Source organism: Echiichthys vipera, assembly GCF_963691815.1.
Source record: "Echiichthys vipera genome assembly, chromosome: 4".
In the NCBI taxonomy this organism is placed as follows: domain Eukaryota; kingdom Metazoa; phylum Chordata; class Actinopteri; order Perciformes; family Trachinidae; genus Echiichthys; species Echiichthys vipera.
In genome coordinates this window covers 24356520-24384448 of record NC_139829.1, presented here as the reverse complement: position 1 = coordinate 24384448, position 27929 = coordinate 24356520, and the positions used below count along the sequence as shown (strand labels likewise).

General features: G+C 39.5%; 2 protein-coding genes across 2 annotated transcripts; both read left to right on the top strand.

Annotated features, from left to right (window-relative positions):
* Positions 1–12092: 12092 nt before the first annotated feature.
* nkx2.7 (NK2 transcription factor related 7) lies at positions 12093–14059 on the top strand (the record flags this gene model as incomplete). The annotated part of the gene is made up of 2 exons (XM_083912786.1): positions 12093–12324; positions 13509–14059. The coding sequence occupies 2 exons, from the start codon at positions 12093–12095 to the stop codon at positions 14057–14059; spliced, it is 783 nt and encodes a 260-aa protein (XP_083768912.1).
* Positions 14060–19543: 5484 nt separating this feature from the next.
* Positions 19544–20405, top strand: nkx3-1 (NK3 homeobox 1; the record flags this gene model as incomplete). The annotated part of the gene is made up of 2 exons (XM_083912086.1): positions 19544–19736; positions 20008–20405. 2 exons carry the CDS (start codon positions 19544–19546, stop codon positions 20403–20405), a joined length of 591 nt encoding a protein of 196 aa, XP_083768212.1.
* Positions 20406–27929: the final 7524 nt, after the last annotated feature.

The window sequence follows — 27929 nt, the reverse complement described above, 5'->3', positions numbered from 1 at the left end:
GCCAATAGGAAATCTGAAGTGACGTAGTTTAAGCAAGCCAGTCCCTCCGCTTCACTTGCTGCCATTGCCAGTCTACTTCTCTGCGAGGATGGCAGCTTGTCCGTCTACAGAGCTGGCTAGTTAGCTAGCTAACTTATCTGCTCTTGTCCCAGCGAAGTGGTCTCCTAGCAGTGGATGAACTATTGGACACAGTCCTGCCAACAGCCACCGCTGTTCTGCTCATTTCTGTAACCATTGTAGCATCAGAGCACAGCAGATTTAGCAGGTTGGTTAGCTAACTAATGGACGGCTGGTTAGTTAGCTAACTTGCTAACTCCATCATGCTTTCATGCAACACTGGTGACAGGAAATGAGCTGAACAAAGTTATGCTTTGCTGCGCTCTGTACACAAAGTGTTGAGTTGTTAAAGGTGCTGTACTCAAAATACTGAAGAAAAAGTTGTCTCCACGTGGTTCCCATCCGCAGTAGGGACAAGCCTCGACAGGCTATCAATACAACACAGCAACACACACAGTGGGAGAGTGACTTCATTCTCTAGTCAGGACAGCATTACTCCACTGTATCTTTACAAAGCAGATATTTGTTTGCTGCTATATTACTGCTATGATTATCAAGTACAGTGCCTTTAAATTCACTCAGCAGCTGGCTAGTTAGCTATCAATCAAAAATGGCGGTTGTCGGAATTGCATTGGCTCATGTGTGGATCCAGTCAACGAAATACAACTATGTCTTGACCAATCACTGAACCAATAATGTCACTCAAAGTTCCTCTTGTGCTGGGAGAGTATCTACTCTGAACTAGGAGCAAAAAAAAGTGTTCTAAAAACTACGATTGTTCCTAGTTCTTGTGGTGTGGAAACAATAAAAAAGGGGGTTCTTAGAACTATGAAAAGTTCCTCTGGTTCGTTAACGCCCACAGTGAGCCCAGCAGGAGTCCACATGTACATTTAACAAATTTGATTGCCTATCCATCTTTTCATATTTATTTTGTATAAACATTCCTTGTGTCAAATATCTTTGGCAAGGGCGAATTGACTGTTTCTTCACCAAGTCAAATGTAATGGTAATTTCAGAGAATGTACCTGTATACTGAATGTCTGTTTCAGCAAGGACATGCCCGCGTTAGGTCACCCATGCAGGCTGTTAGGAAAAACAAAAGTGAGAAAAGTATATATGGCTTTCAGTTACTTTCTGTTTAGATTTAGTAGGTATAGGGTGCTTACGCTAGTACTGGAGCATTATTAAATTGACCCATGGTGTAAAACTGTTTCTCCTGTCAACTAGAGACTAAAGACTCCATCACTTCTGGCATTTCATGGTACTCTTTCCTCTCAAGACTTGAAATAGATAAATGTTGTCCTAAATCAAAAAGCTTCAGTGACTCGTAAAGTTTATTTTGTATTCATATATATAAGTGACAGTTATTTTACTATCAGATTCAAAAAGTTATCTAGGATTTAAGGAGGTTACTGAAGTTCCTGATACAGATGCTATGTAACGCATGATTGACCCTTGTGAATCACTTGCACTTTAAAATATACCCATATACATATATACCCATACTGTGTATATGTCTGGGTTTTTTCCTCTGTACTGAAAAGTCATGAAAGATACAAATGCATCAACTGTGTGTCTTTTGCTGATCAGAAATAAAATATTTATCATATCTGGCATATGGTATGAAATATGTTGCTTTGCTGTTGTTTCACTCATTTGGATCCATCATCAGATGTGCACCAACATCTAGCAGTTTAAACAGTCCTTTAGGCCTCTTCATTCTTCTCCTTCACCTGATCTCAAACATTCAGATAAGTGCCTCTTGTTCTATATATCAGCAAACCACATAATGTGTTGTTTAATGGGTGGAAAATAAGGAAAACAGTAAAGTTTCCCCTTCCCCTACTGGTTGGATAAGCTTAGAGGTGTATCACAGCATATGGCAAAAGATGTTTGAGAACATTTGAGAACATATTCTCAGTTCTCCTCAAAAACCACAAAACACAGACGAACGTACCAAACTGCTAAAACCTCCCAATTATTTGTGAGGGCCAAAGGTGTTTTTCTGGATTGCTGATTCCCTTCACCACTATCCCATCCACCAAACCACAAAATACAATAAATGTATGTCACAATTGACACCATGTAAATATACAGGGCTATTAGAATTTTTAATTCCCAAAGCAACATTCATTCATTCATCTTCAACCGCTTGTCCCTGTCGGGGTCGCGGGGGGCTGGAGGCGATCCCAGCTGACATAGGGCGTGAGGCGGGGTACACCCTGGACAGGACCCCAGTCTATCACAGGGCAACATGAAACATAGAAACCTTGGCTTGCCATCATCCCAAACACTCTGCACCAGCTTTCAAAGAACTGCATTGATTTCCATTTTAACTCTCAAACATGTTATACAACTCAAGACAAAGCTAGAAAGAAATTATTTGAAGCAATCATCTTACAGTAAGGCTCATTCATCTACACTCTACTCTCAACTACAGACATTTCCAAAATCTTCACTCAAGACAGTTGCAACCTTGATCACCATTTTTTGATCCAAAGTAACGAGATGCCAGTTAAATCAGTCAGTCAACCAAATTCAGTGGAATGGATTATAATGTAAATGCAGTAAATCACATCAATGACATTTGGTTTCAAGGCTCTAAGCTCATCACTCCCCACAAAGATACACCAAGCTTATAGCGCACTCACACTGTCCATCCGTACCGTCCCCCCGCGCCCCAAGCCCGTTTGTACTCACACTGCCTGGGCCTCGGCAGAATGCTTCTTGCCTGCCTATACGTCACCACACCGTAACACGCCACACGCATTGATTGACGTCATTGCGATGCGTCGCCTTGCTTACAAATCTTTCCATAAACCTCTGAGTTTTTGTGCGTCTTGTCCGACTGTTTTTGAATATTTTCATCCGACCAAATCTGCAGTAAACACTCCACCTCCGCATCACACTGACGTGAACCTTTCGCCGCCATTGTTTTAAATGTCCGCGCATGGTCCGTTCTTTTTTTTTTCTATGTCCGAACAGGCGCACAAAAAATGACGTCAGAACCACCGTAGGCCTCGTGCGCGTACACGTGCGCACGCTCATGCTCATATATGCGCAAACATGCTTTACAAAAGCCCACCTCTCCCAAACGGGCCTTGACCGCCAAGCGTACCACTCCTAGGCGCGGTACGGTTGCACTGACACTGGTCAAACAACCTAGACTTTAGCCATGAAACGTGCTTGGGCACGGTACGGATGGGCAGTGTAAGTGCGCCCTTAGTACAGCTGGGATTGAGGAGTGAAAATAATAACTTCCTCATTGAGAATGTAGACGACAGGCCTACATGTGCATGCTGGGTCAAGATGGGGCTTATAAAATGCTATATGAACAAAAGCTGCAGCAGCAGGTCACAGCAGAGCTTTCAGGTGAGCGGTATGGCGGATAAAAAGTGAGTGGAGGAATGACATCTTACACCTTAACTTGATGAGGCAACAAACAAGAGGCCACTTAAGCACTATTTGGAATTATGTTTCTGGTTTTTGTAGCTCTATTTTTTGGCCTCCATCAATCCCCGAGGTGTAATATCTTCCACTATGTTCACCAGCTAGTCCTTAACTTTGCTTGTCTGCTGTTCGGTGTTGGCCAGGTAGCGTGCAGTGGGATTTAAGGGCTTTTTTTCGCTGAAAACAGCTGCCTGCTGTGCCCTTTATGAGGGCAGTTAGAGCACCAAAACAATGAGCTGAAAGAAGCGATAACGCGCCATTGAGCTGAAGGGGACTGCCAAGAGTTGGTCTCTGTGGCCTCATCACTACAAGCGACCCCTTTCATCTTACACATAGTCCAACAAGTCCTCCAACCTATACGACATCATTAAAATAAGTCAATGTTGAGTTTTGGTTTCACATGGGATACATTGTTTGTTTGACCCATTCATCCATCTCGTCTTCCTCCTTACCCAGACTCTGTCGTACTTTATTCTCACCTGACTTCCTCCTTTAATCCTGCCATAATTGCTACGAGCACTAGAGGTTGCTGCCTGACAATAAACGTAAATATGGATCGTAAAAAGCTGCTTATACAAACGACCGATGGTGTCACACTTAGTCGGGTGTAAAGGGGCTTCCTTTCGCCTGAAGGTTTATGATTTTTTCCAGCAGTCGTTATATGGATTTGGCCAAAGGTCCCTGGATGGATTTTGGCCACTACACCAGCATACACCATTTTTAGCAGTCCACTTTGGTGACATTAGAGTGTCTTACAACCAAAGGTTATCATATTCATAAATACTATCCGATGTATTGTGTACACAATGAATCGATATTTTCTCACTGAATGATACAAAACACAAATCTTTAGCTCATAACATTGCTAGGGTTTATCACATCTCTTCAGTATGTGTAACAAATCCTGCAGGACCTAGGAAGGAAGATGAAGGACATAGAGAGCACCTCCTGATGAAAATGAACTTTCTTAAACTTGAACACAAACGAGCTGAAACTGCAAAGCGCTCCGTTTGGTTGGAGAGCCTGAGGAAAAGAGGGGGCAGAACACAAGAGGCTCCATGGACGCTAATCTCAGTCAGAGGGAGATATAATTTCATGCCTATTTAGAGAAGTGTCCTGAAGGGCTTTCTCATCAGCCGTTCGCCAGTCTCATGGATAGGTGATGCAGCAGCTCTGCACACAGATTCTATCATCCGCTTCTTTAAAGAGACATTCGCTCTCAACTCATCAATGAATTAACACAAGCATGATGGACAGAACAAAACACTTTGGAATTTTCCCATACGCTCAGTTTAAACATCTGTCTCTCACTGAATCTTTATGTTACATAGCTGCAGTTCTGTGGTGGGTAACTTTTGCAAAGCAACTGGGATGAAACTGCTGCCTTCAGCACACAGAAACATCTCGTTGCCAGGAAACATTTGAACAGATTTTTGACCCTGTCTATTCACTTTGTTGCCTGTTGCTTGGACTGCTGCCGAGTGTTTCATCACCCTGACAATCGCAACCAGAGTAATAATGAATAATGACAAAATTAGAATATAATTATGCAGATGCAATTCATACCATCTGCTTGTGTCTTTTTATTTCTAGGTTAATGTTTTTTTTAAAGCTGGTAATAAAAGAGTGCTCCATTTGAGCCATCAGATTAACATTTTTAAGGCACCTTCTGCTTCACAACAATGTTGAATAAACCTTCTTTACATGCGCGTCTGTAAAATATGTCTTTATGAGCAATAAAACGATGCGCTTCCTATAAGCATTTTTACAGTGAGGTGCACAGTATTGAGGGTCGGTGTAGGCTCTCCGTGGACAAACAGAGTGATCGCAATGATCAATAATGATCATGGAGCTTCTACCTAGAAGCTGCAGGAAAACAACACACACACCTTTGTTTGTCATTGTTTTAACCTCTTAATCAAACTCTGAGGGAAGAAAGCAATGTATCCATAGTGTCTGCATAGTGTCAGCAATTTACTAGGACAAATGAACAATGCACTGTGGTAAGTGCGGTATGGCAATTGCCTCTCCCCTCTCCCAGTGTGTTTTATATTCATTATGTCCTTCTCTTTCCCATGAAACTTGTGGCATATTCATCAGCAGTGTGACAAATTAGATGTGCAGTGAAATGGAGTATGACTGAGAGCAGTGGAAGATTACATCCACTCCAATCTCACCCTGCAATCACTATCCCTTCATTTCTGTGGGGAAATACCCAAGGACGGGAATGAAAATTAGATCAAATTTTACTGAAGAAAGCGCTGGAGTGGCAGGGGAAAGAGATGAAACAGAGCATTTTCCATTTCTACCAAAGCATCTCTAGATTTGCTTTGGAATCAAAAGCAATGCAATTTTTGGTCCTGGATATGCTGAATCCATTAAACTTAACATAATATATTCATTATAGTAAGTCATAGGTTCACCGCATTTTGTCACCATTCATTTTTCTCAATTTTCACAAGTGTGTGTGCCTAACGTCTGCCTTAGCCAATCAAATCAGTGGAGTCTGCTGAGCATCATATTCAGTCACTTCACATGTGTAGTACAAACACTCTTGAACGCTCTCTCTCTCTTTCTCTTGCAGCACCTAACTATTTTAACAGCTCTCCAACTTAACGTTCAACATGCACCAATATTGTTAGTTTTGAGCCGTGGTCGTTTATGTGCTCCGGTTACCACTGGAACTACTGTTGCCTTCACTTTCCACATCTTTTCTATAGCTCCTCTCCAAGCCCTTGGTATTTTCCAAGCTTCTCGTGTTCCTGCTCGATGTTACTGTCACTTGGGATTGCTACATCTATCACAACTGCTTTCTTCTCTTCTTCTGTTTGTCAACCACCAAGATGTTCAGTTTGTTAGCCATCACCATTTTATCAGTCTGGATCTGGAAGTCCCACAGTATCTTAGCTCTGTCATTTTCAGTCACCTTTGGAGGTGCTTCCCCCTTTGACCTTGGGACTTTCAGCCCATACTCGGCACAGATGTTCCTGTGCACCAAGCCACCCATTTTGTTATGCCGTTTTACGTATGCCGTGCCTGCCTGCATCTTACACCCTTCTGTTATGTGCTGGACTGTCCCAGGTTGCATCGTTACCTGCACCTGGGGTCCATTGCTTGTGTCCACAAGTACTTTGCCCCCAGTGTTAGATTAACAATGGATTTGTTGACTTGAGTAACAATAAATTAATGATATTCACTCACGTATTGATCATCAAGTGTGGTTGAATTCATCCTTTTCTTGAGGCCCTTGAAATTAACACAATGTGGCAGAGACATCTAGTGGCTGAAAATGGGTCATACCAATTTCATTCGTCATACAGGACACACAGCTTCAGTGAACCAGCTGTATGTTTTATATATGATTATATGAAAGGACAAATTCACAAGCACACACTTTAACCCAAGCTTGCATTATGATGCGGTCAATTTTATCATCTTTTAATAAATTCTCTAGCAATATCATTACCAGGAAGCCCAAAGTAATCCTGGACAAATAAGGCAATAATGGTTTTGCTAACATGTCACTGTAATCTGAAACACTGGCACAATTGGGCTGAAACATGACTACAATAAAGGATGGGTTACCACAGGCGCACATGTCTCAGCGTAAACTAAATCTTTCAGGGGTTTACTGTACTAAGTGTATAATTATTGGCAAAATGTGTCAAAATTTCTATCTTGATCAACATTAACCATTCAACAAGCAGTAATACAAGTGGGAATTTAAATCTGCTGTAGTGCAGAAAATCAAGAGATAACACATGAATAGGTTGGGCTGACTTTTATCTTTCAGCAGAGTTTGACAGTAAGTGGGCTTAATAAAATGATTAACACATAGCATACGATTGTTAAAACAGAAACATTAGTTCTGATATGGGTAACAAACACCCTGTGCTGCCTGATAAGGTGGTTAGTGTTTGATATCATTCATGGGAATCTCCTCTTTTAGAAGAACTATTCCTTGAATTGGGTATATGTCCTAAAACCACCCAACACCAAAAGAAAATGTATAAAAAACAACTTAAATACAGCAATGACACCATTTTAAAACTCACATTATCCATTTATTCTGTGACCATGTCCATAATGTTGTCTTTTTGATGTTCCAGGAGGTCAGTAACAGAGCTAAACATTTCAGTACGGTCACACGCCAGTCTCTACATAAACTACAATGCACACTTTGGATAATGCAAGTAAACACTCATATCTCGTGACTACCAAATGAGTCTACGCTCTAATTGGCAAGACTCCCTCTCTCCTGAATGGAAACATCAATGTCACATAACATCTTCATGAGTATCTTTAGTTGCATATTGGCCATAGGAAGGCCGGGATCAGTTTCAATCAGTTTAAGACAACTCTGTCTCCTCTTTCAGCTGCTATCAGCCTCCTATTTTGCTGTATGATGAATTAGGGGTATTTTGCGGTAAACTGTACTTAGCTAGCTTCTTATGTTACCATGAGGGGACACATGGTGGGATAAATAGAAACGGCTTTGATTTTAAGGAACAGGAGTCACAGAAACTCAGAGGGACCATTGCTCCGAGCCTTCAGAGATCACTGCTGGAGTGATTAAGTAATTTACCCATCAACCTGAACACCCTGAAATCCCCAAGGTGTCAAACAATTCACAGTGGACTTGTGTTTTTTTTTACCCTATGCTTTTGAAGTTCAGGTTTCTTGGTTTGTCACTAAAAGTTGTGCTTGTTTCACAGAATATCACTGTTAAGAACCTAAACATTGCATTAATTTTTACGGTTCTATTTAATAATTATTTAAGGCAAACATGCTCCCACGACTGGAATCAAAACAGGGAGCACCATATTGCATTTTACAGTCAAAGAGCATGACTGTACTTTTGTACTCATATTTGAACTGAAAATGTGTGAATTCTAAGAATGACGGACCATAGCCTATAACAAACCTGCCATACTTTTCCACACAAGGGGGAAAAATTAATATCAATGATAAATGAGATGATTTTCTCCTTAATATTAGTATAGTATAGAGCACATTACATTTGACCTAAATGGTTACTTTATTGTGTAACTTAGATGCAAACTATTTGACTTATGCCGTTCAATGTCTGGATTTCCTTTCTGGACTGGTTCAGACCACTGGCAGTAAACCCTGAAGATAGGTGAAGCTATTATGATTATGATGGTGCTTTAATTTCATTACAGGTTATCATCAAAGTCAAATCCGTTTTATATTCAAATCATAGGGGGCTTTACAATCTACACAACATGACACCCTCTAGTCTTAAAATACAAGAAATACAAATACAGTACAATATTAAACTACAATAAAATAAATAGATATGACAAAGGATTTAGTATTCTACCCATTACAAAACTCTCATAAGAGCAACCTGACAAGCAGCAGAGGTCAGCAAAAGTGAGGAACTACTGCTGGCTGCTGCTGCTGCTGTTGCCGCGGCTGCCGCTGTGGTGGATGCTGCTGCTGTGGACGTGTGGAGACCGGCAGCTTACAGCCTCATGAGCAGGCATTACCGTTGCTTTTTCTCTGACATAAGCAGCAGTTGCTGTCATGATAGTTGGAGGTGCCATCCGTTACTCACCAGTTATGGTTGCTGTTTTACTGATTTACTTTTTTAGGCAGTTACTGGTAGATGAGCAAAACTCTCACTGAGTGCGCCCTAAGTCACTGAGCACTAGTTCGTAACAGTCAACAGCCAACATCAGGCTTACTGTTAGGACCAATCTGATTATTGGTTACTGACTGCTCTCAGCATTAGAGAACAAATGTTCTTTTAATGACAACGATTCATCATCACAGAGTGATCCAAAAGCAAAAGTAGCAAAAGGTTCCACACACACACAATTATAGAGAGGCCTAACACCTTTGTGAGTCTGCAGCAGGCTTAAGTTCAACCTCAGAAACAGTGATCCGTAGTCAAGTCAAGTTTATTTATATAGCACAATTCAACAGCAAGGTAATTCAAAGTGCTTCTCACAGAACATTTAAAAACATTTGAAAGACACACATAAATCCCATATAAATCACAAATAAAATGACATTCAAATAAAACAAATAAGAAATCAGGAGAAGTTCAAATACAGTACATGTAGTTAAAATGATTTAATGAAAGGCAGCGGAACACAGAAAAGTCTTTAGTTTTGATTTAAAATAATTAAGAGTTGCCGCAGACCTGCAGTTTTCTGGAAGTTTGTTCCAGGTGTGTGGTGCATAAAAACTGAAGGCTGCCTCTTCATGTTTAGTTCTGACTCTGAGGACACAGAGCAGACTTGTTCCAAACGATCTGAGAGGTCTGGATGGTTCGTACTGTAGCTAAACAGAAGATCTGAAATGTTTTTTGGTCCTAACCAACAGAAGTATTTTGAAGTCAACAGCTCCCCAAAAGAGAAGCCAAAACATCTTAAACGCCCCCTGGTGGTCGGCTGCAGTATAGGTCATAAGTCCCGCCCCCCTCTATGTTAACAGTACATCTCAAATAAGTCAAAGATGGTTGGCATTTTATGTAGGTTTTTTTTTTTTTACCACACTGATGTTTTCTGTGGTTCAGACGTGTTCTGATAAGTTTAGTTTTATTAGTTATTTGATGCTATAAAAACGGGCTGACACATCATGATTTCACAGCTGTGATTAATTGTTCGCAGTTGGTCTGGCAGGTGTATGGGCTTCGACATTGCTACCACTTCAATATTAGTAATGTGCAGTCTGTCTCCAAATTATAACATTTTGGCTTCAAAATGGAGATGCACCGTCCATCTTCATACTGTTTTAAACCTGTCTTAAAATTTAAACAGCAGCTCCTATATGGCTCAATTACACAGGTGATTTGTTTACTGGTTTTGTTACAGCTGGACAATTTAAATACAATTCTTTTCTTATTTCTCTGACCTAAGCAAAGTGTCAGAATAGAGCACACATATCTAATCAGCCTAACTTCACAGTTATGTTTATTTATTTATTATTTATCATCACTTGTCCATTGTGGGAGATGGTAACTCAACCGGTGGCAGTTATGCAATGAGTGATCAGATTGTAAATAAATACTATGAAAGTATTAAAATGCTCAATCCACAGAGAAATTCACACAGTGTGCATTCAAAAACTGTGATTTTGAACAAGCTGTCAGGACTTCTGTACAGTTGTGATGTCACAATATACTATACATAGGTAGAAAGCGCCACTTCAGTGCCATTACAGTCATTCCTCGGCTGCAGTGACGATGCAGAGACGCCGAGATGCTGACGACCCGAAACACGAACTTATCAGAGCAGATTGGGCCTTTTCAGGAGGGGGGCTTAAAGAGACAGGCGCTAAAACAGAATGTGTCAGACAGAGGGTGAATACAGGTATTCAGACAGAAGGCATCAGAAAAATAAAGTGCTTTTTCAACATGCAAATGCAGAAACTCGAAATACAAGAATGAACCTGAAAAGGAGCATAATATGTCCCCTTTAACATGCACTGACCTATTATCAAGTAACTAATAACAAACACTCACAGTGGTTTGATCATTTCTAAATAATAGCAAACAGGAATCATAAAGCCTGTAGTTCATGCATTAAATCAGTTAAGTTAACTGAATAAGCTTGTGTTTTATATATAATATGATAACCTTATTATAAAGTGTTACCACTTAATCGGACATTTGTTACTACTTCAATTGTCCTAAGTAACCAATCACCAATTTCAAAGAGCTCCTGCTCAGGCCTATAAGTGCCATATATCTCCCTGTTTCCCCCCTGTGGGACAGGCCGTGTCTGTCCTTGTTCCTGTCTGTGAGGACGCGCGTCTTGGCCTCAGTCAAGCATTGCAGGCTGGCGCCGCCGCCTCTCCACTTCCACAACATCAGGTATAATGTTACTGTTTGTTGTGGCCTGAGAACACTAATAACGCGTCAGGAAAACAATGTTGACGTTAAAGCTGTTCGACATCACCTAAGATCACTCAACCCCCCGAGGACCTGTGTGCGGATTAAGTGGTTTTACTTGGCTGACCAGAAGCGTGATTTAGAGACGCACTGAATAAATTAAACAGGTTAATTAATCCGGGGCAATTTCACTTGTTTCTAATGATGCAAAGCGTTTGTTTCAACACATTTTCGAACATAACTTATGCGCAATATATATGTTTTTTTCCCCTGACTGACAGTATATCTGAATATCCGTGAAAAATGGAAATGTTCTTTTATGGCTATTTTAAAAATGACTTGTTGAACGAAAAACATTTTCCAGTACACCTCTAGGCGGTCACTGTGGTTACTTAAAATGCCATGAAAAGAACTCCAATTGTTTCACACAGAGAGATGGGTGAACATGATGTGAGGTGTTCCTGTAAGGTGAGAAGAAAAGGAGTTGTGCGCGCAGGCTGGGTGTTGGCCAGTGTTTTGGAGAGGAGTGACAGATCTATCTTTACCTTGCTCTTTAGCTGGACCTTTGAATGATTCAAATCTCCCCATGCCCCTCACTCATCAGTCAGTTAAGAGATAGCCTACGTCCGGCAGCAGCAGCAGCAGCAGCAGCAGCTCGAGCTCAGTGCCTAAAAGGATCTGAATAGTTCTCCAGCAGCTAAAAACCCAAAAACGTGCTGGGATGCATCACAGTCCAACTACCACGACGCCCTTTTCAGTGAAGGATATTTTGAAGCTGGAGCACCACCACGACTTTGAAAATGAATTTTTGATGACTGATCAAGTTGTTCCCATGAATTATCTGCACGCGCACGGTGCGTCACGGGCCAGGGACGTTTCTGAGTGTCACGAGCCGATACAGGAGAAGCTCGATATTCTCAAAACAGCAGCAGAAGAGGAGATGAATGAGCAGGGTGAGATGATACATACATGATGATGATGATAATAATAATAATAATAATAATAATAATAATAATAATAATAATAATAATAATAATAATAAGCCTGCACACTCTGCTGGTGGCCGGGCAGTTTGAGGCCGACGGGCCTTGATTTGGGCGCGTGATAGAAAAAACACGTCCATGCAACAACGACTTGGAACTTTTTTCCTATTTCTTAAAATCTCTCAATTTGAAAAGCACGAAACCAATGTATTTGCATTATTTTTCCACCACTAAGTGATCAACTGAATTTCTGAAGATATGAGGAGGCAGTGCATATTTGTATTATTAGCCTATTAATTGGTCACGTGTTCAATCATCGCAATCTGTAATAAGGAGCAGACAATTTAAATGGAAAGGGGCAAAGGAGTATTCGTTATCCTACAATTTCCACACTTGAATAACTATAAGATCAAATTTTAACTCAGGGGAAGAAACTCAGGGTATAAGATTACAATTTAGTTATAATAGTTTTCTTCCAATGTAAAAATGATCGAATGTACTTTTTTTCCAAATCCCTCAATTGTATTTAATGCATTTTTAGTCTCTATTTATTAAGTATAAAGTAGCCTGTGCTTTATTTCTTTTGAATGTGAAAGCAAAAATACAGAAATAATGACACGAAACCTACGAGAAACGAGGAAATAATAATATAGTATATTCAAAAGGAAAAGAAAAAGAAAAGTATAAAAAGATAGTAACGTTTCTTTACTTGGAAAAAGAAAGAGATTTTTGTTTTATTTTTGAGAAATAAAGTAATAAGGGTATCGGGGACCGCAATAAACATGCACAAACAAAACCACACAAAACTAAAGTCTGTCACTGTAATATCACACCTTAACTGTTTATCTGTTATGTTTACACGGTGCAATATTTGTTCTCAGGTGCAAAACTATTTATTACTATCTAATATGCATAAATGTAACCACTTCCCTCCATTCTCCTCTTTCTCCATGAACATAGCTTATTTATATATTTTGGTATTCCTTTATCTCTTTTAGGACTCCAAAATGTCGTTGTATGCAATGCACTGATAATAAATGCTATTCTATGCTATTCTAATAAATAGTATCAGTCATTTATCACGTAGCCTACTTTATTTCGACTGAATCTGAAAGCCAGTTTGAGTTATGACTGTTTTCTTTCCCCATGTGCAGAGATCAGCGGTTTTGACAGTTCACCTGACTGCGACACAAACTCAAAAAGCAGACCCAGGCTGCGCAGGAAGCCCCGGGTCCTCTTCTCCCAGACGCAAGTGTCCGAGCTGGAGAGGCGCTTCGTGCAGCAGCGCTACCTGTCCGCCCCGGAGAGAGAGCACCTGGCCCACATCCTCAAACTCACCTCCACACAGGTCAAAATCTGGTTTCAGAACAGGAGGTACAAATGCAAGCGCCAACGGCAGGACAAGTCTCTGGAGCTGGCGGGGTATCCACCTGCACCGAGGAGGGTGGCGGTGCCGGTGCTGGTACGGGACGGGAAGCTCTGCAGCGGAGGTTCCCATTCAGCACCTTATAATGTGACTCTCGGACATTATACCCCCGTGTTTGGATATGGAAACAGCAGCGTGTACGGCTGCGGTTATCACAGCGTGTCCCCTTCAGCTGCACAGGTGTGTAATAACCAGCTGGTTGATCTAACAGGTAACAGTGAGGGGCCCTTCAGCCACGGACACTTCCAGGCTTCGTTACAGGGCGTAAGAGGCTGGTGATTAAAACACAGAAAATGGTCTGTATAATATCGAATATGTGTCAATGTCAAATGTATAGTGTCAATGTCAAATGTATATATGTTGTGTGGAAGTGTATGTGTTGGCCGTTTTCTCTTGTTGAAAAAGTCAGAGGCAAATTAAAAATCAGCTGACTCGTTGTCTTTAAGACCTCTTTAATTCTTCTTTTACATACTTGCCCTCCATAGAGCGGGGTCTGTTCGACGTCCCTGCCTGTTAAAGGGAAGGTTTTCGTTGCCAATATGTGCACGAGATTGCTGGATAAATGCTGTTTATAATGACTATAATAATTATTACTACTTTTATTAAAGATAATGCAGTTGGGGGGGGGGGGGGGGGGTTGTTGGGTCTCTGTAAATCATAAATAAGTCATAGAGTGTGCTCTTTCCCGACTCTATATGTAAAGTGTCTTGATATAACTTTTGTTATGGTTTGGCACTATAAATAAAATTGAATTGCATTGAATACTTCATTTTAAAGTTTAAATAGCTACAAGTTCGGATGCATAAGGATATCAGTTCAATATTATTATTATTATTTTAATCCAAATTATATGTTTACATGCCACTAATTGGCTTTCATTGGGCTAAAATTAAATCATTTTTTTGGTGATGTAATATATTTTAATGTATATGTTTAAGCCGGATTTTCAATGCTATAGCTTCACGGTAGCAACATGAAATAGCCTTTAGAAGTTGATACTTTACTTTCCAACTTTAACGCACTCCAAAGACAGAATAAATAGCTCTCAAATGTCGTAAATGAATAAACCCTAACTAAATAATACCACATTTGCCAGTTCTACCAGTTAAATAGCGTGTAATGCTCTTCTTATACGATCCAATTAAAAACAGCATGCCTGATTAAAAGCCTTTAGTGATCGGTGTGTCTATGCAGTTTTATCAAAGAGAGCCATCAAAAAGCTAATGGATGAAGTGACATCTGACCTGACAGGGCTGCTCTATCAAACTGACCTCATTATTGTCCCATTCACAAATCCGCTGATAAGGCTGGAGAGCTTGTCCTGTCCCGGAGCTTTGCTTGGTAAACAAACCCGCAGACAGAGTGGCTCTTTAACTTTTTCAAACTTTCAGTCAAACGGGAAACAGTTCCAGTCTGACCTGCCACTCACAGATGAGTCTCAGATAATCCGCTCGCACTGAAAAAAATAGTTCTCAGTCTTATTGGATTTCATGCTGTTTATTGGCTGTTAAACTTAAAGGTGATACAGTAGCCTATATGGCAACGTGTTCAAAAACAATCCATACTAAATCTGTAATCCATGGAGGGATTTAAAGTTTCATATAAAAAAAACATAATAAGGGATTAAGGTTAAGGTTTAAAGGTTTTTAGTCATGGAAATGTGAAGATATATGACGAATCCATTGATTACTGTGGCTTATGTGGTACACATGCTCCAATGAATGAAGGAATTCAGTAAATATTGAATGAGTTAGTGTGTTTGTGTGTGTGTGTGTGTGTGTGTGTGTGTGTGTGTGTGTGTGTGTGTGTGTGTGTGTGTGTGTGTGTGTGTGTGTGTGTGTGTGTGTGTGCGCGTGTGTGTGTGTGTCACGTTTTTTAATGGACTCTGAGCCAAAGAGCCTGAGGAGGAGAGAGGAGCTGAAGGAGCATCTCTGCACAGATAAGGATGAAGCTGTAGACAGAGAGGAGACCAGAGACACTTCAAGAAATCAGATAATGCTTGTGTGTGTGTGTGTGTGTGTGTGTGTGTGTGTGTGTGTGTGTGTGTGTGTGTGTGTGTGTGTGTGTGTGTGTGTGTGTGTGTGTGTGTGCGCGTGCGTGTGTGTGTGTGTGTGTGTGTGTGTGCGTGTGTGTGGCAGGCTTTGCATTGAAATCCCTGTTTTTAAAAATGTTAAAAATGTTAAAACGTGAATGAAAATCTTCGGACATTTCTATAAGCAAAAATAAGGAATAACAATTTCAAAATCACTTTTATTTGTAAACACAAATCTTAAATCATTATACACAATTTGCAGAGAGGAGTACTGAAGATAGGCAATGTTTTTTAGATCCCTTTCACTAAAGCATTGACAAATCTGTTATGTTTTAGTAGGAAAAAAGTAGTTTGATTTATTGTTTGATAATAGGATTTGGTCAGACAATGCGCCATATTATAACAAATAGAGTGAACAATGTGTAAGTAAGTAAATAAGCTTTATTTATATAGCACTTTTTAAAACACACAGTGACAAAGTGCTTCACAGACAGACGTGCTAATGGCACAGAAAGTGGACTGAGAGCGATGCAATGAAATAACAGGTTGTGTGTGTGTGTGTGTGTGTGTAGAGAGAGAGAGAGAGAGAGAGAGAGAGAGAGAGAGAGAGAGAGAGAGAGAGAGAGAGAGAAAGAGATGTGATAGAGCACTGCATGAATGAAAGCAGAATACCTAAATGATGTGATGATGAGGGTCAGTTTGAATAGAGAATGACGTGAGTCCGGCCATCAGTGAAAGACCCATTATGGTTTATTTAAAAAGAGGTCTGAACTCATGCTGTACTTACGTCAGCTTCAGGATGAGAGACGTGTCTCTCAGATGCCCTAATCTGGTGTTTATGTTTGGTGCTGAGATGATTCACAGACCCAGGATCAGAGCTCCTCTGTCCAACCATCCACCCTGTAACCACTAAATAGTGTAGTTATGAGCTACATGAGGATGAAAGATAACTAACAATCAGACTCTCTTCAAACTAATCCTTTGGTAAAATAGCTCATTGTGCAGTTGATCCTGTAATGGCTACTGGCTTTGTTACCCAGATGTTTGGCTTTAAAGCTCCCTCTAGTGGAAGACTCCTTCATCACTTTTACATTACACAAACCCTATTCATGCCAACAAGATATCACACAAATAGGCTGTTTAAATATATGTCTATATAAGAGGGGTTTAGAAATAAATGGACACTGAGTTTTGGCTGATAGAGAGAATGAGTTTGGTGTTGTATGCTGTCGTTCTTTGGAACAAAACAATTAAGAAAGAAGCAAGATTAAAATAGATGTGTTTGTTATAATAGAGGTTTGTCTGTAAACCTCACATTGACCTGCTCCATCAGATGACATATTTCTTATGCCATACAATGCACGGAGGGAAGAACTTGTGCAATCACCCAGGTGTAGGTTACAGTATAATACAACACTGATGCTGAGCAGATAAAACTGATCTACGATTACAATAAAAGTCTCACTTTCCGTCATCTCAGACAAGGAAACAGCAGGAACACAACAGAAGATTGATGACACAACAACAGCTCTCAGTGGCTCAAAGAAAACATCGTCACCACATAGTTTTTACTGGGGGAGACAAACGCTTTCCCCGGGCTAAAAGGTCAGAGGTGCTACTGTGTCACATCTGATACACAATGTCGCCAAATATCTGTGCAGTAAATGCTCGGGAGACAATATATAGGAAGGAAATGTCATTGTTTTCAACTAAGAGCAATCATGCGGATTGTCTCAGAATAAGGGTGGAGGATGACAGCATGGAGTCACTCTCACTGCTGGCTTTGTTTATGCCCTTGTTACAGAGCTGACTGCATGTGTATTTTCTTACTCCACCAAGTGAATAAGCGTTTGATGACGACCAAACATTTCTTCAATGTATTTTTGAAGTGATACCGAAGAGATCGATGCACCGAATTTTCAGTGGAATCGGAAAAAGTGGCTCAAATTTGGAAGCTGGAAGCCCTCTTTTTACCTTTTATTCTATATTCAGCAATGTATGATCTAAACACACACACACACACACACACACACACACACACACACATACACACACACACACACACACACAAATTGAAAGAAAAACTGTCTAGACAGAGGGAGGAAAGCTTTCTGTGCTTACAGCTCAACATAGTTTTGCAGACAGATGGTCACAGACAAAGACTTTAAGATGAAACATATCATAGTGGTGATCTTAATACTATGTTGACAAGGCATCAGCTAATGCTTAAGAGGAACCACGGTAGATTGAAAACAGATAGATTTCATAAATGAAGATCCGCAGCATAGAACAGGTCACGCTCAACTTGACATAAGCCAGTGCAGCTTTGTACAGCATATTCCACATAAAGTACACTGAACTTCACATTAATGAAAATATAATAACAGAAAGTGTAATTGTTGTACTTTCATTCAATTAAAGCAGTGATAATGCAAGCACTCGTCAGTGTGACAGTGTGACAGTGAGACAGTGTGTGATGCTGGTGACTGCTTAATGTGTGGTTGGTGCCAAGGAAGCTGGTGGAGTCACCGGGGGCCAGGGGGCACGGAGAGGATCATGTTTATCATACCTACATTCATGCATTTTCCAAATGAAGCATGAAATCCCAGAGGGACACAGACACTGCTAGTAAACAGAGAAAAGTCAGGCTGAACCACAGAACAACAAATAAACAGCCACCGAGCAACGACTGTGTCCGTTTCAGGAGCCGGCCTAAATGTGTCCAAGTCATTAGTGTTCCAGTAGGTGCGACCACCCACTCTGACCCCCCTCTCCCTCCTACAGAGTCCCTGCAGCCGCAGACAACTCCACTGAGCTGATGGGAGCTTGAAGACAAGACATAAATCCATTTCACTACTACATATGATTTGAGAGGGAGATTACCCACCACATACTCCAATAATATAACTCCCTGGACACAAACATGACAAGAAAACTCTTTGAATGTTATTAAAAGTACAATTGTTCTCAATATAAACATACTGTTTGCCTATCTGATACCAGTTAATTGTGTTTGTCATTTAACATAGAAACTGTGTGAGCAGATCTAAATGTGGAATTACACTACAATATACAACACATACTGTACAGTGGCCTATAAATATACTTATATTTCATTATACAAAGAGAAGTTTCTAATATGTTATCTATCTCATTTAAGGATAGAAAATATTAGAGATACCTCTTTGTAAAACACAATATAAGTACAAAAGCACCACAAAATCCTAAATTTGAATCCTTACGTAGCATATTAGGCTGTATTAGTTTATTTATTTTTTTCTGAGTGAATAGTATTCGATAACATTTTCATTAAAAAAGGACAATAATCTGTATAATATGACAAAATGTGCATATTATATAGGCTAAAAGTACATAAACTGTGCATTTTACAACAAATGTGAGTGTTTTTGTTTTCATAGCCGTGTCATATGAACAACGTGATTTAATAAAAAGATATAACAATTACTCAAACAGGTCTAATACCTCCTTTAAATAAGACATCCTTTTTTTATCTGAGTAATCCCCATCAACTTGATCTGAAGAGGCAAACAAATGAAAGTTACTGAATGTAGGAGTCGTTAGCTATACTTGGCCCGCCTCCTTCACTTGCTGGTGCAGGCACGGTAAACCCGCCCCTGCTCTTGTATAAATTCAGACCGCGCGAGTGTGTGGAGACACACTTCAACCACATCCCTCTGACACTGAGAGGCCTCTGATTTGTGGATTATTGGATGGAAATGTCTGACAGGGTGAAACCTCTGACCTCCTTCCTCATAGAGGACATCCTCTCCATCAAGGAAGGCACAAGATTTAATGACAGATGCTGTTCACAGAAGATGGAAAGATGTTCACATTGGAAAGAAGGATCTGAGAAAATGTCAGAGCAAGTCTGCCCTCAGGAGACAGCGTTTGGAGTGCAGACAGGTGAGCTCCCGCAGGCTTTCAATAGCAGGAATGGAAAGACGAGCCAATGAATTGTGTGTATTTGACTTTGATGTGTGGAGAAATGTTTTAGAGGAATACATCTTTAGATTATGGGCCTGTATCAGCAGAAGTCAGAATTCATAGTGCTGGTTGTTTATGTTTTGATGATAATGAACCTCTACTTCACAGTCTGAAATGCATGCTACACCATACTGACTGTTACAGAGTATTTTTTGCCACTTAATGACTTGATCACATCTTCACGTTACAGAGTCTCTGGACACATCCTGTCCCAGCATCTCAGAGTCCAGAAGTTTTTCCTCCACAGGGAAACAGAAGCGCTCAAGAGCTGCGTTTACACACGTCCAAGTGCTTGAACTGGAGAAGAAATTTAACCACCAGAAATACCTGTCCACCCCAGAGAGAGCTCACCTGGCCGGCACCTTAAGACTTACAGAGACCCAAGTGAAAATCTGGTTTCAGAACCGGAGGTACAAGACGAAAAGAAAGCAGCAAACATCTGAGCTGTATAAGGACCCGTACAAAGCAGAGGGACTGGGACTGAGAGAAGAGCTGGTCCGATCATCTCTAATCACCTCCTTCTGTAAAGCTTACCAATACAGCCCCTACCTGTGGGACATCACTGGCCCCTGGGGGGCAACATTATAGTGAAATTGAAATGATGTATGAAGCTATAATTTATAATCATAAACCTACATTTAATGTCCCTGATGTTTAGGCTCTATATTCATGATCAAAGTTGATTCGTTGTTGTTTTGGCATTGATTTGGAACCCATGTGTTACATTTACCAGTGTGCCATCTGTGTGTGATTTTGTTCATACACACATTCTGTAATTTAATATAGTTTAAGAAAAACATGTTATCCAAAATCATACAAATATTGTTGTTATTGACATATGTGATTGCACAATGAAACATTTAACAACTGATGTGCGTTGCAGCATTGTTGATTAATTCATTATTAAATGAATGCTGATACATTTACTTTTCTTTAATGCTCTGTGTTAAAAGATACAAAAAAATGCATTACTTGAAGTTTTTGGGAATACTGTACCCTAGTTATAGACAAGTTGAACTTTATTGTATCTTTTTTTATATAGAACAACCTGTGTATTTAACACTTAGTAAACTGTAAAGCCGCTGGTTAGGTATAAATGGTAAGCGTAACACTATAATACTGACAATTTGAGTGTTTTATACCAGAAATATTTAAACTTTGTGGAGTTAAACTCATATCATAACACAGTACAGCTACATAATAAGATAAGACTAGACAGAGATGAGGGTGAACATCTAAATGAGGGACAAAGAATGAGATGTGATTCCTCTAAAGAGCCCCTGACCTGATTCCATGGAGATAAACTGCTCAACAGCTTTCTGGAGGATACATCATGAGGAAAGCTACTGTGTGAAACTAAGAAACTGCAATTTCTTATCCAAGACATTTATTTTTAAAATGAAATCATAAACAGGAGTTCTGTAGAGACATTAAAGATAATAGGGGTTTAGTCAAAAAACAATAGGACAAAACGCATGATTCAAAAGGAAACATACAGTATAAAGACACATACAGCAGTTTTTAAGGCTGGTTAAAATGCATCTTTATTCAAGACTGTCTCAATGTTGTCAGTTTTTAAGTCCTAAAGCTGTCACATGATGATCTTATTAACATGATAACCACTCTGGGACACACAAAGGGTAAGAGAAGGTGATGGGAAAGTCATCTGATATTTTGGTTAAAACAAACTCAGTGCTGGTTGTAGTACACATTTATATAACACACATTTATGAATGAAATTAAATTATATATATATATATATAAAAAATTACTATAGAATAGTCATTGTGACAACTATATCAAATGATTCATTGTCAGAAAAGGTCAAAACTCCAATAGAACGACCAGAACAATAATGTACAATAACAATATTCATAAGAGAGATGGTGGATATTAAACTAAATTACATCTATAGTTAGAGATATAAACAGTTTGTTTGTTTGTTTGTTTGTTTACAAAAAATGTTTTATATAAAATGTAAAGTCCCTAGTTGTATATATGAGAGTCAGCAGATCCAGAGGGTCTAAGATAAAGTCCCCACAACCTTGTTGTGTCCATCACCACCTGACTACCAATCATTGGTATTGTTGCTACTGTGTTGGTTTACTTGGGCCTATGTATAAATGTAAAACTTAAAAATATAAAAATATATTGTCTGCGATGCAATAAAACATGTTGCTGCACATAGCTTTAAATGCATTGTGACTTACATCTTTGCAGTGTTTACTGCTCCTGTAGGCTTCCTTCTTGTAGCTATGGAATACCTGTACAATCTGGTCCCACTGCAGTTTAACCATTAGTTTAAAAGATGTCTATCAACCACCTGCAGGTGTCTGCCAGAATTAGACAAGTTAATGTCCTTGAGCTGCCCTCCCAAAGGTATCACACAGGTAGATATGCTTTGTTATCTGTTAGTGTACTGATATTATCCATGCCTTGAATATAGAATGTTGTGTCCTTTTGCTACCACATGGTGTCCTGTAAGTATGTTGACCTCCACAGGTCACTGCCTCTTTCATCATGATGCTGAACCTTCACGATCAACAGAGTTTGATTGTGTCCGGGCTTTTATTGTGTGTATGGCAGCTTAGTTATTTACATTGTTACATTATTTACAGGATGTACATAATTCAGATTAAATGCCCAATTATTTCACCTGAGTGTTGGATTGTAGGCATACAGTACCGAAATGGTGGAAAAACTAAAATAAGTCTGCACATCTTCAGCCAGACTGAAGACTTGTGCAGTCTTTGGTGTGAATTAAACCGGTGATGCATCAGAGCTTCAGGACCACAAAACCCCCCAAAAACGACCATAAAGTGACATAAAATGGCTACAAAAGGACACAAATTAATCACAAAGAGAGACAAAAATGACTACAAAGTACACAAAATAACTAAGACACACAAAATGAATACTAAGAGATATAAAATGACTACAAAGAGACACAAAATAACAAAGAGGCACAAAATGCCTACAAAGAGACACAAAATCACTACAAAAAGACCAAACAATTACCTCAATGAGAAAAAAAAGACCACAAAACCAAACAAAATCACCACAAACAGACACAAATTGACCACAACAAGATACATAAGACAAAGTGACCTCAAAGACTCACTATCTTCACATTGGCCATGGGTGCTTCTCTGAACAAACATGAGAGTATAAAGTATTTCTTGAAGAGATTATTATTTCCTCAAATGGTATAAGTTATGATAACTATTTATATAAAAGCTGAATAGCAACATTGTGGGTTGAGAAGTGAGTATAGCTTCATGCTGGCTGGCATTCTTGGCTGACAGGTCTGATAAAAGGGCATGCAGGATTTAGGACTTTACATATTTAAGGAAGGGCGTTTGTAGTAACACAACCAAAGTGTGAGCAGAGGACTGATGGAATTGATAGTGGGAGACTTGAGACAGCTGCCCTCATGTGGATTTGTCCTGTCGCATCAAATGTCAGGTGAGTTTTCATCAGCTCAATTGTCATATCTAAACTGTGCCATCCTAATCAAACAAAAAAAAAGTTGAACATACAGTAGAAAGCACATTTTAGAATGTAAAAGTAAAAAAAAAGGGGAATCATATGCGAATCTTAACGATTTCCTTAAACTGAAGTGAGTTCTTATCAACAGCACTGTCTTTCCAGGCCCTTGCAGTAAACAGGTAATTAGACATGAAGAGGGCAGATAGCATCTTGTTTTGACGGCATTGAAATTCTGACAGTATCTCTCAGCGTCCCTCAGTGTCTCAGGCCGTACACAAGCACACTCATCAGATAAAGGAGCTTGTTGAAGGGTGAAGCTGAAGGTTAGGAGAACTATTATTTTTGCACTTGCCATTGTAATACCTTGACTTCCGCGGGCTCAAAGAGACATGGTACACTGATTCACAAACGCACAAGACTTAGAAACAACATCCTCTTGTCTGTTTACCCCAGCTGGCTTGAGGAGTGTCTCTAAATCTGTCTCTGCACCACCTGGATTAACTGGATTTGAAAAGTAAATGATGAAAAGCAGTGAGGAGGAGTGTATAACATTACTGCTTTATCTCCTCTATACTTGGATCATAGATTTAACAAGTGCATGGATTTTCTGGGATATGGGAATAAAGCAGGTAAATGGCAAGAAACACCGTTAAGTCTGTTGAGTTCATGATCTTTGTCTATATATTTAGGGATCTGATTGTAAGATGCAATGCGGTCGTGGAGCCGCCGTCGCGCTCTTCAAGGTGGCCAATGATGCTTTAAAAAACAAGCAGATCTTCATAACAGATGAGGAGACAAACTAAACCCCCGACCACAAAGACAGCCTTTGTCAGTGCTCCAATATGCCGTGACTGTCTGACAAATTTGTTGGAGTTGATAAGGAGGTTTAAAACAGCCCTGATCTTTTCACATGGGAACACTCATAAACTTCCTTGCATAGTGTAACTAGATCCCTCATGTTACGGTACCAGTAGCAACTGCCTTTCTTCTCTCATCAGCAGATACACTGCTGCTTGTCTGATGGTTAACAATGATTGTGTGGCTGCGAACAGTGTGTGGGTATCTGTGTGTGTGTATGAGAGAGGGAGAGAGAGAGAGAAACAGGAGGAAGACATGCAGACAGAGAGAGAAGAGTAATTTTCCGGTGCTCTTATCTGTGGGATAAAGATATAAAGTATTGGGAGAGTTTACTTCAGATCAAAGTGATTACAGAACAGTATGACAAGGACAGAAGACATGGGCTGAGGGGGGCGCTCATTGTACGCTTCAGATAAACAACCTGCTCATAGACAAGGGTGGAAAAAAAACACACCAGGGACAACAGCTTACAGCACAAGTGTACGTGTCCTGAGGCATGCTGGTCTGGAATAAACCTTTGCACTGTCTGCATCTCAATGAAAAAATCAGATCAGTCTGATATTTCTGTCATTACGTACCGTACCATGTGTAGGACACACGTTTGAGATACAGCGTTCACCTTCATATAAATAGCAGAGTAAAAAAAGTCAGGAGCAAAACTTTTAATTACTACATGGATCATTGTGAATAATACAAGGTCAATTTGCTGATGGAATTTAGCTATTCAACGGACTCTGGGAGAGTCAATGAGTGTCCATTGTATCTGTTAATAAACTAATAAATAAATAAAATGACATGCAAAAATTGAAGTATGCATCTAATCCTGTACTTTTAGTGCAATGTTGATGTGATGTTCACATGAGTAATCATATGATCGGGTGTATTGTCCCCACGTGTATTATTAACGATCCAGTTTGCAGATGACACACAGTTATCACATGTGAACATCATCACTGCCTTCAATGTTATGTGTCTGTGATGACAACCTTTACATTATGCTATGCAGCCCTCTACTGGAGCTGTACTGTTCCTGCAGGAATCATACTTTAAAGGGTTGGTTCACACACATTTTCAATGATCATATTTTCTCACTGGTATTTATGCCAGTTTTGGTTTTAAGATATTGGTCTCTGTGATGTCTGTGATGTCACTACAGTATGATGGGTTGTATATTCCTGATTGTTGACCTTAAATGTCTCATATTATGCTGATGGTCAGAACATGTTTACATGCCTTAATGTTCAAAAAACATTATTTTTCTCACCGTCTCACCATTTAAGTTTCTGTCTCTACAACCGTACAGGAGTCCTGACGTCTCGTTTAAAGGCAGTCTCTGAATACGAGCTGTGTGTGTTTCTCTGTGGACTGAGAGTTTTGATACTTTCAAAGTATTTATATAGCACCTTGACCTGCTTTATAATAATAATATTACTTTTACAAGTGGGACTGTAAAAAGGTGTGTTTTCATGCAAGAAAAGCCAAGTTGAACAGTGATGAGTGTTTGATCAGAGATACACAACAATACATATGGCTATATGCAAAAGGTGAGCAGGGGGTGTGGAGAGTAATTGCATCAGAAGTGGGTGGAATGTGTGAATGTGTATGCGTGTATGCGTGTGTGTGTGTGTCTCCAAAAAACAGGTGCCACAAGTCAGTCAGCGCAGGCAGAAAGGGAGAAGCCATATTGATTCTAACAGAAATGTATTTGTGATAAAGACTAATATATCACAACAGAAGTTAGATACTATCTCGTTCAGTTAGAAACATTACACATTGCACAGGAAAGGTGGTAGTCTAGCCCCATTAACTTGTAAAAGGTTTCTTGTTGCGTTTTCCTTTTGAAAGAATAAAAACAAACCAACATCACCAGCATCTAAAAGATTCTAAGATAGGGCAAAGAGTATGAAAGCCAATACTGATTTAGTCGATGGACAAAACACACAAAAACACAGCATTCCTCACTTGCATGTTTATTTCTGCTCCAGTGTTACATACTGTAGCAGCATATGCATATTTGCATGGTCATACTTCCAAGCATTAATGTTCTTGAGATGGCACTCTCTCAAAAATCATCCAAACTCCCATTTCAATCATTTGTGCGTAATCAGCCTAAAACTATTTACATTATGGAAATGTCCACATAGAATATCCGCTCTCCTGTCTCCTTTAAAATGTAGGCATCTATTAGAAACACTACTTTGACACAGTAAAAGTACTTGGACTGGCTTCTTTTTACTTTTCGTAGGATTCACTTAAAATTGGAGAAATTGAGTTTTTTTCAGTGGATCCAACTGAAGAAAACCACACAAAAGTACTAATCTAACCGATTACACTTAGATTAGAATAAAACAGCATGAGTTTAATTAAGCCACTTTTATATTCAAGCCGATTCAAGAAAATATCTTATCCATTCATGTGAGATCCATATAACATGAGCAACTATGTTCAGTACGAGTCTAAAACGACTGATCAGTCAATAAAAATAAGGTCACCATGTAATTTTCCAAACATACTGAAAACCTTCCAACAAATGTTCACATAGATTACAATTTTTTACTTATCACCACTTTTTCTCAAGTACTTTAGTAGTCAATGAAGCCTTTTAGGGGGCCAAATATAAAGGCTGAAGCATACAAACTTGTCTGACACGAAAAAATAAACCTTTCATGTGATCAGGCATTTTAACACTACTCTCGGGTGAAAACTATGGGGCAAAACGATGGCATGACAATTCAAAACAGGCAGGCAAATAGCTTTACAATTACAGGTGATAAGTAAGATGCATAGAACACAATTCATGTCTTTGGTATATCAACAATTGTCCTACTGTTTAAGCACAATTAATCTTTTCCTAAAGAGTTTTACGAGACCACGGGAATCTGACAAACTCTCTGAACTTTAGGAAAGGAAAAAGAAAAAAAAAAAGAAACGCTATAATTAAAAACAAATAAATCTAGCTGCTTGCTGGATTACATCAATATCTGGAGGAATGTCTTGACTAGTGAATGGAAAATAGTCAAGGGGTTGGAGAGAGCAGTGAGCACACAGGAAATGTGAAACTACAACAGCATGAGTGAAAAAAAAGTATTGCCTGCTCACCAGCTGATTTGATCAGACTTTTACTGGTCTTATCGTAACAAAGAGTGCCCATAGTTTCAAATGACAATAAGTTATGATGTTACATTTTGGATCATACAAAGTCTGCACTTTTAAGTTTCAGTCAGTCATATACTCTTACTTAAAATACTGTATATTCAATCTGCAACCTCTAGGTTCAAGGTCAATATGACACAAACAAAACAGACCACTGAAAAGCTCAAAACGCAAATGTACGAGAAGGTTGAGGCAGCCACGATCTCAAGTAACAGTCTTATTTGATCCACCTTTGGACCTGCATAATGACGTTTTCTCAGAAATAGTTTCCCTCAAAATATATATTCAAGTTTTTTGAATACATATAAAAAAAGCCGGCCTTATTTCTGCCACAGGTACGATTCTTTAAATGAAACTATTATTGTGCGTGATTCAGGAGAACTGTTTGCCAGTGAGGCAAATAACTGGTCCATTATAGCCTACACACCTTGATACTGAGAGAGAAAGAGGGTCTCTCAGGGGAAAACATGGTGTTATGCGCTTTAAGCAAAAAAAAAAACCTGCAACATAAAAAATAGAACTGCTGCAGACTGGCATTTGACAATTTGATGCAGAGATAATAATTAAAAATAGCATAACAGCATTTAGTTTAGCAAGTTCAGATTTGACCAG